The sequence below is a fragment of the Rhinatrema bivittatum genome, chromosome 7, assembly GCF_901001135.1.
Source record: "Rhinatrema bivittatum chromosome 7, aRhiBiv1.1, whole genome shotgun sequence".
Taxonomy (NCBI): domain Eukaryota; kingdom Metazoa; phylum Chordata; class Amphibia; order Gymnophiona; family Rhinatrematidae; genus Rhinatrema; species Rhinatrema bivittatum.
Window position 1 is genome coordinate 154,095,651 of NC_042621.1, and position 14,712 is coordinate 154,110,362.

The following is a 14,712-nucleotide window of genomic DNA, read 5'->3' on the forward strand; positions in this document are numbered from 1 at the left end:
AAATTAAGCTTGATACTTCACTTTGAATGCATCTCCAGCGCAGCTCATTGCTTCAATGACAGGGGGGAATGAAGAAATAGGATTTACATCCAGACAACATCAAACAAAGCATTGATCTGAGCAGTATGAGTATACAAACATCGGGGTAACTTGCTCGATATGACGGTTACTACCCTCAAATATTAAGCCTTATACTTTACTTTGATGCAGCTCCAACTCTGCTCTCTGCATTAATGGTGGGGGTGGAAGGAAATTAGAATAAAAAAAGTTACCAATAAGGGCCCAGCGGTCGGAGTAACAGATAAGTATGAGAAAATAAGTGTGAAAGCTTGCTGGGCAGACTGGATGGGCCGATTGGTCTTCTTCTGCCGTCATTTCTATGTATGTATATATATGTATATATGTAATTGCTTCAGTCTTCACTGAGGAAGATGTAAGAGAGATACGCATGCCAGAAATGATATTGAAAGGTGATGATTCAGAGGAACTGAAACAAATTTCAGTGAATCTGGAAGATGAACTAGGGCAAATTGACGAACTAAAGAATAGCAAATCACCTGGACCAGTTAGTATATATTCAAGAGTGCTGAAAGAACTGAAAAATAAAATTGTGGTCCTGTTTTTGGAGATTTGTAAACTATCATTAAAATGAGTTGTGGCACCTGAAGACTAAAGGGTTGCCAATGTAATGCTAATTTTTAAAAAGGGTTCAAGGAGTGATCCAGGAAATTACAGACCAGTGAATTTAACATCTGTGCCAGTCAAAATTGCTGAGCATATAATTAGGCATAGTTTAATGGGACAAAGCCAACATGGATTTAGCCAAGGGAAATCTTCCCTCACCAATCTGCTACCTTTTTTTGAGGGTGTAAATAAACGTGGATAAAGGTGAGCCAGTTGATGTAGTGTATCTGGATTTCCAGAAAGCATTTGATATAGTCCCTCTTGAGAAACTTCTTAGGAAATTAAAAAGTCAAGGGATAGGGACAGTGTTGTGATTGCCAACTGGTTAAGACAGAAAACAGAGAGTAGGGCTAAATGGTAAATTTTCCCAATGGAGAAAGGTGAATAGTGCAGTGCCCTAGGAATCTGTTCTGGGATCACTGCTTTTTAATAAATTTATAAACGACCTGGAAATAGGAACAATAAATGAGGTGATCACATTTGTCAATGACACAAAATCATTCAAAGTTGTTAATTCACAAGAGGATTTTAGGAAATTGCAAGAGGACCTTGGAAAACTGGGAGAATGGGCATGGAAATGGCAAATGAAATTTAATGTGGACAAGTGCAAAGTGATGTACTTTGGGAAGAGTAACCCAAATTATAGCAACACAGTGCAAGGTTCCACATTAGAAGTTACCATTCAGGAAAAGGATCTAGGTGTCATCGTTGAAAATACGTTGAAATCGTTTGCTCAGTCTGCAGCAGCAGCAGCCAAGAAAGCAAATAGAATGCTAGGGATTATTAGGAAAGGAATGGAGAATAAAAGAGAGAATATCATAATGCCTCTGCATTGCTCCATGGTGCACCCTTATCTTGAATATTTTGTGGAGTTCTGGTCACCACAGTTCAAACAAGATATAGCAGAATTAGAGAAGGTACAGAGAAGGGCAACCAAAATGATAAAGGGGTTAGAACAATTCCCCTATGAGGAAAGACTAAAGAGTTTTTGACTTCAGTTTGGAGAAGAGATGGCTGAGGAGAGATGATATAGAGGTTTATAAAATAATGAGAGGAATGGACAGAGTAAATGTTAATCAGTTGTTTACTCTTTCAAAAAGTACAAAGACTAAGGGACAAACAATAAAGTTACTGGGTAACACATTTAAAACTAATAAGAGAAAATATTTTTTACTCAGTGCATAGCTCTGGAATTCGTTGCCAGAGCATGTGGTGAAAGCTATTAGTGTAGATGCGTTTAAAAAAAGTTATGGACAAGTTCCTGGAATAAAAATCCATAAACCATTATTAAAGTGGAGTTGCAGAAATCCACTGCTTATTCTTGGGATAAGCAGCTTGGAATCCATCTACCCCTTGGGATCCTGCCAAGGAACTTGTGACCTGATTTGCCCACAGTTGGAAACAGGATGCTGGGCTTGATGGACCCTTGGTCTGACCCAGTATTGCAAGTCTTATGTTCTGATGTGGATCAAATTTGTTTCTGCCTTAAAGGCAAACTAAGAATTTGAACTGAATCTTGTATTGGGCAAGAAACCATTATAATCAAAACAGAATGGGAGAAATATGAGCCCCAATCTTGCATCCAGCCAGAAGCCACATTGCCAAACTTTGTATCACTTGGAGCTTGTGTTATGTATTTTGAGGAGATCCTACTACATACAAGGAATTGCAAAAATCTAAATGTGTCAGGGCAAAGACTTAAATCATAGTAATTAGATCTCATTTCGCTGATGCAAGTTGCAATTGCCGAATATCTCACAAATGAAAAAAAAACAATTACGTGTTATTGCCGAGATCTGGGGAAACATACCGTACATAGAATTTCATTGAGGATTACCCCCACTACTTATTTTAGCTAGTGAATGGGTGAAGGGCAGGTAAGTTCTAAGTGCTCACAACTGTTTTTCATTTTGTGGCTGGGAGTGAAGTGGGATTGCTCCGAAATCAGAGCGGCCTCGGAGGGAACAGGCAGCGCACGCTGGGCTCGGCACGCGCAGGTTGCACAAATGTGCACCCCCTTGCGCGCGCCGACCCCGGATTTTATAAGATACGTGTGGCTACGCGCATATCTTATAAAATCCAGCATACTTTTGTTCGTGCCTGCTGCGCGAACAAAAGTACACACTCGCGCAAGTATTTAAAATCTGCCCTTTAGCTTTTTTCCCATATTGTCGCGTACCCTTCTTCATTATAGAAATTCCCAAGTCCAATCATTGATCACAGTAATGTGGTCTAGATTTTTCCAGATTACATGCGAGTTTGCACATAAACTGGATAGCAAACCTTAACTAGGTTTTTTTTTTCCCCCAGAACATTTTCCATTCAACAGCTCACCTTTATATTTAGATATACTTCTTTTCTTTCCATGAAGATAGTGAGCTAGTTGTATGCAAGCAGAATAATCATTACTAAGAAGCCCATTCTTGTGTTTCAGTTCAACAAAAGGAACAATCCTTTCACCTTTATAAACTTGGCCCAGAATCGACAATCCCTTCACTCTCCAGAGTTAGAAATTATGGCTGGATGGAAAGTTGAATTTCCCGCTACAGAACCCCCAAGGGGAAGAATCTTTAACAAAGCCCTTCTTAAGCCTACCTTGTTTTCCCATTTGCATTTTCTAATAGAAAAGTTATTGTTTGCCTGGAAAGGGAGCACAGTAGTACAGTGTAGCACTGTTCACTATATTTTGTTAGCTGTGCTGAAGTGGTTAATATTCATAATGGCGTATCACACCCCGTGTTGTTAAATTAATTTAAAATCTGCAGAATACTGTGCCCATTGTCCAGTGTCTTCATGCCCTCAGTGGCCCCATATCCTGCCTTTCACATAGATTCAACCTTTTTATGTGAAGCAAGTGAGAAGGCATCCAGCAATTTGTTGGTTTCCTTCATGGAGAGGCCTGGGACCCTGGCATTTAGTAGTGAAAATGTACATGATAACATGAAAATATATATAGTAGAATTTCCTTTTTAATAGAAAGTAGGCTGGAAGAAAAACAAATTGTTCAAACATTTGCTTAATGATCCAGACATCATGTTAGTGAGCTATGACTGCAAATGATTTTATATTAAGCTATAGCTGTGCAAGCTGTTGCATAAATATATGATATCAACTATGTTGCCAGGCAATGTATATATAGAAATATTTTTATGAACAGGTTATTGATCACTTTTCTATGTAGATGTGCAATACTATTATGCACCATTAAACGCAATGAAGGCATTATTATCTTCTTTTTATCTGTGATTCCCTTCTTCAAGCTAATATGGTAATGTTCCCTGAAACATTTGGAATCTCCAGTTCAAATGTCCCATGTAAATGATGTAACCTGTGTCTCTGGAAGGCAGCCTTCCTGCTAATTTACATTTTATTTTGTTACAGAGTTAACGCTACTTTTTTTTTTCTCTTTTCCTCACATATTTTCACAGAGTCGTATGGATTGCATGAATCTGATTTAGACAAAGTTTTCCGGCTACCCACAACCACCTATGTTGGAGGAAATGAGACGTCACTTCCTTTACGAGAGATCATTCGTCGACTAGAGGTCAGTGTGACAAGTTTCTGTCTATACATAAATCAGTCTGAATTAAAGAAACCTCATAGCTTGCCAGGGGAAACTAAACCCACAAGTTTCAAAATAGAATTTTTTAATAAATTGTTTCTGGAGGGTCTGTGTTCAGACTTATTCCCAGAATCATCCACATGAAGATAAGGTCTGCTCATTTATCTGCTCCTATTGCTTTGTCATCATTTTACATCATAGCCAACCATTACAATCCGTTGGCCATTTTAGCATTTGAGGTGAATTTTCAAAACCATATTCGCTTATAAATCCCTGTGTTTATGCATATAAATGGGCTTTTGACAATTGCCCAGGGGGGTGGAGGTGGGGAGTTGTGTGCGTAAAAATGTGCACAGAAGTAATCTCACAGGGGGGCGGAGGTGGAGCAGGAAAACTTTTATGCAGGAACTTTGGTTTTTGAAAGCACGGATGTAAATCTACACACACACATATGTTTACATCTGCTTGAGAGCAGCTGCAAATTTGAGCCTGTATGTTAGCACTGGTTCTGTGCACATCTCACACTTTTCACACTTTTTGCATTAAAAATTCACCCTAAAGTCTGCATGCACTCTGTAGGTGCAAACTTTAGCCTTCTGTGGGTCACTGCAAATTACCCTCTTAATATCCTGATTAATAACAAATAGGTGGAATTAAGTGACATATAGCTTAAATTATTCCTAGCTAATATTATTTGAATATATTTCCTGAATTATCAATAGCAGCTGTCTACATCTTTGGTGCATGGCATGGAGGGGCTAATTTTGTAGCTGCTTGCAATAATCCAAAGTCCGCGGGTTTCTTTTACCCATGCACTTTATATAGATTTTCAGAGTGAAATCATGTGCTTATACCTAGGAAAACCGTCGTTCACACAAACACCTGCTAAGTTGTGTAGGTAGTGTTCAAGAGAAAAACAAAACACGTATGCTTTTGAAAATGCAAACCTTTCCCCAACCCTGGCCCTAGGAATGCCTCTTGGCACTGTGAATGATATTATGTTTGTGAAGGCCCAATGCATGCAAGCTTTCCCGCCCACAGGGAGGGCAATTTTCAAAAAGTCATATCCTTGGCTTAAAGCTCTGTCGTGCCAATGGAAACTGATTTGAAAATTACCCCTGTGAATGATTAAATTTTAGGTGGCTCGACAGTGTAGTCTCCTCGCTTCTCAGGTTTTGCTCTTAGATTTTTCTGTCTTGCAGAAACAATGCGTCTTTGAATACAATAAGTAGAACTGATCTGTCTGGCAGCAGTTCAGAGGTAGACACTCATTGATAATGGTCATTATTTGTTCCCAATTTGCTTGATGCGTTGCATTTTATTTGTCCACGCTTACCTCCCTGTACATCTGACTCCTTCCACTTGTAACCTTTCCTAACACAGTTGTGGTAACTTGGGGCAGTAGTGGTTTGGGAAACAACCAGTAGGATAAAGGAAGCAGACTCTGACTGTTTTCTTATATACAATTTTATTTACGGTGCAAATCACAGCACAAAGAAAACTGCTCACCTTGCAGTGCCAGCAACAATCAAACTCAAATGTAACAGGTCTTGGCATATGCTGGATTTCTGCCTGCTTCTCGGGGCCTTTCTAACCCTTTTGGGCCCTGACTCCTTATACGATGATGAAAGGATACTCCCTTCATCCAGAATCCCTTGTGTGGCTGGTTCTTAAGGAAGATTTGCCCAGAGAGCTATGGCTGATCCCTTAAGGGGTTCTGAGGGAGTTTCTTGCAGGCTCCCTAACATACACTCCCTCTCGGTTCAGCCTTGCAGGGATGAGCACCTGCTTGTACTAGGGACACCCCTCTAGACAGGAAATCTGTGTTGGTGTTTTCCTGTTTTGCCCTATATTGGACCTTATAGCTGAAAGGTTGTAGGGCCAGGAACCATCTCATCTTCCAGAGTGGTTAGAGCAGTGGGCTATGAACCAGGAGACCAGGGTTTGAGTCCCACTGTCACTCCTTGTGACCTTGGGCAAGTCACTTTACCCTCCATTGCCTCAGGTACAAACTTAGATTGTAAGCCCTCTGGGGATAAGGAAATACAGTACCTGAATGTAATCCACTTTGAAATGCTGAAAAAAGTGTGAAAAACAGAATATAAATCAATTAAATAAATAAAATAAATCACCCTTGCATTCGACTCCTTGTTCCTGTTTATCTATAGGAGAGGTTGATGATCTGTGACTAGTGTGAAAAGCCTCTACGGCCCACTTCACCACAAAGGCTTCCTTCTTGATTGTCAAGAATCTCCTCTTTCACAGCATTAGCTTCCAGCTAAAGTACTGGAATGCCACGGGGTATTCTTGGCCATCCTTCTCTTGGACTGAAACAGCTCCCAAGCCTACTTGAGAGACAACATTTTGCAACGTGAAGGGTTCAGTGAAGTCTGGACTTATCAGGACCAATTCACAGCATAATGCCTCTTTCAGAACCTGGAAAGCCTTTTCTGCTTCGACGAACCATTGGACCTTCTCTGGATCTTTCTTCATCAATAGCTGGGTGAGAGGTTCCGCCTTCTCTGAGTGATTGGGTATAAATCTCCTGTAATAACCCGTGAGGCCTAGGAAAGCTCCCACTTTCGCTTTTGTTTGCAGGACTTGTACCTGGGTGATTGCCTCAACCTTCTGGGTCTGTGGGTGGACCTTCCTCTTCCCAAGGGTATAGCTGAGATACTGGAGTTCTTGCCATCCCAGCAAAACACTTCTTGGGGTTTGCTGTCAATCCTGCTTTGCTCAGACTTGTTAATATGACCTGGAGTTGGCTTAAATTGTTTTCTAATCTGGGCTATAGACCACAATGTCATCTGGGTATGTGGCTGCATACTCTTGATGTAGGTGCAGCAAGTGATAAACCAAGCGCTGAAACATTGCGAGGGTGCCATGGAGTCCATATGGGAAAATGGTGAGCTGGAAGAATCCACCTGATTTAGAGAATTCTGTCTTCTCCTTTGCCCTTGGCGTGACAGGCACCTGCCAATACTCTTTTGTAATGTCCAGATAGAAATATACTGGGCCAGTCCCAGATGCTCAATCAGATCATCTACTCAGGTCATCGGGTATGCATTGAGCTTTGAGTCTTCATTGACCTTCTTAAAGTCAATGCAAAACTTAGTGCTGTCATCTGACTTTGGCATGAGTTCGATGAGCAGACCAGCCACTGTTAGACTCCTCTATAACTCTGAGCTGAAGCATCTTCATCATTTTGGTCTCAAAGACACTGTGCCTCGGGAATGTGATATGGCAGCTGCTTCATGACCCTTCTAGGCAGTGTAATGATGTCATGCTGTACAAGGTGGATTTGACCTGGTAAGTGTGAGAAGATTTCCTTGTTTTGCTTCACTAGCTGCTTTAAGTCAGCTTCTTGTGTAGTGGAGAGTTGCTCTCCAAAAGGAACTTGGATTTGGTCCACTTCTGAGGAGATCTCTGAGCCAAACTCCTTCTCATACTAGTCCACGTACCGGTGCAACCCACTTCTTTATAAGGTTTACACTGTCACATAGGCTGATCTAGGCTGTATAGGAACTGTTCCGGCAGAACTGCTTTGACTACCTCCACCCTGGACTTCCCTTCCAGGCGCAGCTACTTCCAAGCGACTTCCTTGAGCTTCTGGAATAGATTCTTTAGCTTTTACCCTGGTTGAAGAACTCCCTGCGGAAATCATTGTTGGTAGGCTTCCCACCCCACCCCACCGTTTCTAGGATAATTTCCTGATATGTGGCCCTCCCTTCCAGATTGTCAGTTAGAAAGGTATCTAGACTACTCCCGGCGAGTAGATTCCCGAGATAGGTAGTCTACCTATCTTCTGGCTAGCCTGCTAGTTGAGCTATGTGTTCAAAGTTTTTCATGAAATATTTATTTTATTTTATTTATTTAGCCATTTTATATACTGTCATTCCAAGTGAAGATCACAACGGTTTATATCAGGACATAAATATAATAGATAACCAATTACATTCACATGATGATTCGATTATTAGGAATGTAGATAGCTGGGTGGCTGGTGGGCATGAGGATCACCTGGTAACATGCCTACCTGGTGCAAAGGTGGTGGACCTCACGCGTAACCTAGATAGGAGTTTAGACAGTGCTGGGGAGGAGCCGGCTGTCATGAGACATTTATTTATTTATTTATTTATTTATTTATTGTTTTTCTATACCGACCTTCAAGGTTAAATACCATATCAGATCGGTTTACATTGAACAGGGACAGAACAGTAAACATAAACAACTTATTATAATCAGAAGAAACAAAAAGTTACATTTAACAAGGAGTGCAAAACTTGGAAGCTTAAACGGCTGGAAAGAAAGGCTTGAAAGGGCAATAAATTAAGAAACTAAGTCATAAAGGAGTCCGGGCTAGTGCTAGTTAAGCTATTAGAAGAGGTACTAATGCTTGTGAAGTATTTGGAGGAGGAGCGAGGTTCCATTGCTCGTGAGCAGGTTCGTCGTCTAATGTGTATCTGAAGGATCCGGGAAGGCTTGGCGCAACAGCCAAGTCTTGAGTTTTTTCTTAAATGTTCGTAGGCAAGGTTCCAGCCTGAGATCTGCTGGGAGGTTGTTCCAGATGGCTGGGCCTGCTATTGAGAACGCTCGGTCTTTGGTCGAGATGAGGCGCGTGGCTTTGGTTGTGGGGGCTTGTAGCGCTCCTTTGTAGATTTCTCTAATCGGTCTGTTGGAAGTGTGGAGTTTGAAAGGGATTTCGAGGTCGAGTTGAAGGTGATTATGGATGGATTTATGATTTAAAGTGAGTGATTTGTGTAGGACTCTGAAGTTGACTGGTAACCAGTGTAGGTTTCGGAGGATGGGAGTAATATGTTCCTTCTCATGTGGGCACCGATGACATAGGAAAATGTGGGAGGGAGGTTCTGGAAGTCAAATTTAGGCTCTTAGGTAGAAAGCTTAAATCCAGAACCTCCAGGGTAGCATTCTCTGAAATGCTCCCTGTTTCACGCGCAGGTCATCAGAGGCAGGGAGAGCTCCAGAGTCTCAATGCATGGATGAGATGATGGTGCAAGGAAGAGGGATTCAGTTTTGTTAGGAACTGAGGAACCTTTTGGGGAAGGGGGAGTCTCTTCCGAAGGGATGGGCTCCACCTTAAACAGGGTGGAACCAGACTGCTGGCGCTAACCTTTAAAAAGGAGAGAGAGCAGCTTTTAAACTAGAACAAAGGGGAAAGCTGACAGTCGCTCAGCAGCGCATGGATCGGAGAGAGGTATCTTCAAAGGATACTAATGATGCATTAGAATTAGGGCATCCCGACTGTGAGGTTTCAATAATAAGAAAAGTAGTCCAAGTGCCTGTAACTAAAAACTCACCTGAGCTAAAAAATTCTAACTTATCCCTATCAATTAAAAAGAAGAATGAAAATACAAACAAAAAATAAACTTTGAAATGTTTGTATGCTAATGCCAGAAGTCTAAGAAGTAAGATGGGAGAATTAGAATGCATAGCAGTGAATGATGACATAGACTTAATTGACATCTCAGAGACATGGTGGAAGGAGGACAACCAATGGGGCAGTGCTATACCGGGGTACAAATTATATCGCAATGACAGAGAAGAGCACCCGGGAGGCGGTGTGGCGCTTTATATCCAGGATGGCATAGAGTCCAACAGGATAAACATCCTGCATGAGACTAAATACACAATTGAATCTTTATGGGTAGAAATCCCTTGTGTGTCGGGGAAGACTATAGTGATGGGAGTATACTACCATCCACCTGAGAAGAGAAATTAGGGAAGCTAACCAAATTGGTAGTGCAGTAATAATGGGAGACTTCAATTATCCCAATATTGACCGGGCAAATGTATCATCCGTACATGCTAGAGATATAAAGTTCCTGGATGGAATAAATGACATTTTTATGGAGTAATTGGTTCAGGAACCAACAAGAGAGGGAGCAATTTTAGATCTAATTCTCAGTGGATTTGGTGAGAGAGGTAACAGTGGTGGGGGCCGCTTGGCAATAGTGATCATAATATGATCAAATTTGAATTAATGACTGGAAGGGGGACAGTAAGCAAATCCATGGCTCTCGTGCTAAACTTTCAAAAGGGAAACTTTGATAAAATGAGAGAAATTGTTAGAAAAAAACTGAAAGGAGCAGCTACAAAGGTAAAAAGTGTACAAGAGGCATGGTCATTGTTAAAAAATTTCCTAGAAGCACAGTCCATAGGTATTCCACACATTAAAAAAGGTGGAAAGAAGGCAAAATGATTACCGGCATGGTTAAAAGGGGAGGTGAAAGAAGGTATTTTATCCAAAAGATCTTCATTCAAAAATTGGAAGAAGGATCCAACAGAAGAAAATAGGATAATGCATAAGACATTGATAAGACAGGCTAAGAGAGAATTTGAAAAGAAGTTGGCCGTAGAGGCAAAAACTCACAGTAAAACTTTTTAAATATAAGCGAAGCAGAAAGCCTGTGAGGGAGTCAGTTGGACCATTAGATGATTGAGGGGTTAAAGGGGCACTTAGGGAAGATAAGGCTATCGCGGAAAGATTAAACAATTTCTTTGCTTCGGTGTTTACTGAAGAGGATCCTGGGGAGGTACCCGTACTGGAGAAGGTTTTCATGAGTAATGATTCAGATGGACTGAACCAAATCACAGTGAACCTAGAAGATGTGGTAGGCCTGATTGACAAACTGAAGAGTAGTAAATCACCTGGACCGGATGGTATACACCCCAGAGTTCTGAAGGAACCAAAAAATGAAATTTCAGACCTATTAGTAAAAATTTGTAACCTATCATTAAAATCATCCATTGTACCTGAAGACTGGAGGATAGCAAATGTAACCCCAATATTTAAAAAGGGCTCCAGGGGCGATCCGGGAAACTACAGACCAGTTAGCCTGACTTCAGTGCCAGGAAAAATAGTGGAAAGTGTTCTAAACATCAAAATCACAGAACATATAGAAAGACATGGTTTAATGGAACAAAGTCAGCATGACTTTACCCAGGGCAAGTCTTGCCTCACAAATCTGCTTCACTTTTTTGAAGGAGTTAATAAACACGTGGATAAAAGTGAACCGGTAGATGTAGTGTACTTGGATTTTCAGAAGGCGTTTGACAAAGTTCCTCATGAGAGGCTTCTAGGAAAAGTAAAAAGTCATGGGATAGGTGGCGATGTCCTTTCATGGATTGCAAACTGGCTGAAAGACAGGAAACAGAGAGTAGGATTAAATGGACAATTTTCTCAGTGCCTCAGGGATCTGTATTGGGACCCTTACTTTTCAATATATTTATAAATGATCTGGAAAGAAATACGACGAGTGAGATAATCAGATTTGCAGATGACACAAAATTGTTCAGAGTTGTTAAATCACAAGCAGATTCTGATAAATTGCAGGAAGACCTTGTGAGACTGGAAAATTGGGCATCCAAATGGCAGATAAAATTTAATGTGGATAAGTGCAAGGTGATGCATATAGGGAAAAATAACCCATGCTATAATTACACAATGTTGGGTTCCATATTAGGTGCTACAACCCAAGAAAGAGATCTAGGCGTCATAGTGGATAACACATTGAAATCGTTGGTTCAGTGTGCTACGGCAGTCAAAAAAGCAAACAGAATGTTGGGAATTATTAGAAAGGGAATGGTGAATAAAATGGAAAATGTCATAATGCCTCTGTATCTCTCAATGGTGAGATCGCACCTTGAATACTGTGTACAATTCTGGTCGCCACATCTCAAAAAAGATATAATTGAGATGGAGAAGGTACAGAGAAGGGCTACCAAAATGATAAGGGGAATGGAACAGCTCCCTTATGAGGAAAGACTAAAGAGGTTAGGACTTTTCAGCTTGGAGAAGAGATGGCTGAGGGGGGATATGATAGAGATGTTTAAAATTATGAGAGGTCTAGAACGGGTAGATGTGAAACGGTTATTTACTCTTTCGGATAGTAGAAAGACTAGGGGGCACTCCATGAAGTTAGCATGGGGCACATTTAAAACTAATCGGAGAAAGTTCTTTTTTACTCAACGCACAATTAAACTCTGGAATTTGTTGCCAGAGGATGTGGTTAGTGCAGTTAGTATAGCAGTGTTTAAAAAAGGATTGGATAAGTTCTTGGAGGAGAAGTCCATTACCTGCTATTAAGTTCACTGAGGGGCGGATTTTCAGAGCCCTGCTCGCGTAAATCCGCCCAAAACCGGGCGGATTTACGCGAGCAGGGCCCTGCGCGCCGGGAAGCCTATTTTACATAGGCCTCCCGGCGCGCGCAGAGCCCCGGGACTCGCGTAAGTCCCGGGGTTCTCGGAGGGGGGCGTGTCGGGGGCGTGTCGGGGGGCGGGCCCGGTCGTCGCGGCGTTTCGGGGGCGTGTCGGCAGCGTTTTGGGGGCGGGTACGGGGGCGTGGCTACGGCCCGGGGGCGTGGCCGCGCCCTCCGTACCCGCCCCCAGGTCGCGGCCGGGCGCGCAGGAGTCCCGCTCGCGCGCGGGGATTTACGCCTCCCTCTGGGAGGCGTAAATCCCCCGACAAAGGTAGGATTGGGGTTTAGACAGGGCCGGGCGGGTGGGTTAGGTAGGGGAAGGGAGGGGAAGGTGAGGGGAGGGCAAAGGAAAGTTCCCTTCTAGGCCGCTCCGATTTCGGAGCGGCCTAGGAGGGAACGGGGGTAGGCTGCGCGGCTCGGCGCGCGCAGGCTATACGAAATCGATAGCCTTGCGCGCGCCGATCCAGGATTTTAGTAGATACGCGCGACTACGCGCGTATCTACTAAAATCCAGCGTACTTTTGTTTGCGCCTGGAGCGCAAACAAAAGTAGGCTATTCGCGCTCGTCTGAAAATCTACCCCTTAGAGAATAGCCACTGCCATTAGCAATGGTAACAATGAATAGACTTAGTTTTTGGGTACTTGCCAGGTTCTTATGGCCTGGATTGGCCACTGTTGGAAACAGGATGCTGGGCTTGATGGACCCTTGGTCTGACCCAGTATGGCATTTTCTTATGTTCTTTCTTAAGTAAGCTTGTAGGCATTTTGAAATAACCACTTTTTAAGGTCACGTCTGAATTTCTTTGTTTCAGTGGTCAGGCGTGGAGTCCAGATAGAGAGTTCCAAAGTGTAGGGCCTGCAATGGAGAACATACGATCTCTTATTTTTGTCAGATGTGTATTCTGTAATGATGGCATAGCTAGTAATCCTTTTTTATGAACTGTGCAACAAATTTTCACAAAAGTCATGAAATTAGTCAATTCTTATTCATTTCCATGTGCTAAACACGAATGTGACTGTGAAAATGCAAAATTGGCTCTAGTTTTTTTGTAATGTGCAATAATATAATTACATCTTGAATTGTATGCCAGTAGTAGGAGACCTACGGTTAATACCGTTTGAAAAATGAAGTCATAGACTGTGTCTTAGATTTATTTGCTTGTCTCTTGTACACCTGTTCGGGAGCATCTCTGCGGAGTGTTCAGCAGTGGTCAGCCAGCATGAATATTTCAAATGCTCACCCTTTCTGATCGGGCTTCATATAGTACACTGCTGACGTCAGCTTACTCAGCAGCAGCATGGCAGTAGAACTGCATTGCATCAGAAAATGATGTAATAAACTCTGGATGATGTGTGCATGATGGTATTATGCAATATGATGCAATATTACATCATTCTAGGCTTATTTACAGTCCTACTGGATAAATTTACTCGACTAAACATAGAAAGTGAACTACATTAAATATCTTCAAAATGAGAGCCAATAAAAACTTTTCATGGTCATATTCGTGTTCAGCACATCAAGATACTACAGAGTAGGACCTTTTTAGGTCAGTAACACTTTCATTGTTGCCCAGTGAATCGAGGTCTTCACTCTGGTGGTCTGGTTACAGTGGTTTGCACTGCCTGTGTTATCTGGGTTGGCACCATTTGCTGCTATGTAACCTGTTCTTGCAGTAACTGCTGCTGGCTTATTTGACTGAGCACAGCATTCTGCAGTTGTTACTGCCCTGCTACAAGAACTATACCACCTGCTCCATTGTCCATGCTTCTCCAGCTGCCTCCAAACTGTGTATCTATCTGGGGAAGGAGAGGGGAAAAAAAAGCAGCTGCTTGAACCCTGAGTGCACAGAAAAGATTCTGTAGGGGTTTTTTTTCTGCTGCAGCTGTGGGCTTCTGTTTGCACTTTCTGCTTAGGCAAGAAGGTCCCACTGCTGCCCCCATATGTGGTAACTTGTGGTGGTCGTGGCTTGGGAAATAGCCAGTGGGATAAAGGAGGTTGACTCTGTTTCCTTATATGCAATTTTATTTATAGTGTAAAACACAACACAAAGAAAACTGCTCACCTTCAGTGCTGGCAACAATCAAACTCAAACGTTATATGCTGGCTTCTTGCCTGCTTCCCAGGCCCTCTCGAATATTAAGTTATGGTACAGCTGACAGGTACCAGCACTTGATGTTAATTTATTCACTTCACTCCAGAATGTAAAGGTCAATCACTGTTCAGAACTCAATACTGAAAGGTGA

At 42.1% G+C, this 14,712-nt stretch overlaps 1 protein-coding gene across 6 annotated transcripts in view; it reads left to right on the forward strand.

The window, feature by feature from the left end:
- The window catches only part of OGDHL (oxoglutarate dehydrogenase like), a 327,706-nt gene that overhangs the window by 119,914 nt on the left and 193,080 nt on the right, over positions 1-14,712 (forward strand). For all 6 annotated transcript variants that reach the window (XM_029609443.1, XM_029609440.1, XM_029609442.1 and 3 more), the window contains one exon: positions 4,113-4,228. In XM_029609443.1, coding sequence (XP_029465303.1) covers positions 4,113-4,228 — 116 coding nt within the window. The remainder of the gene's footprint in view (positions 1-4,112; positions 4,229-14,712) is intronic.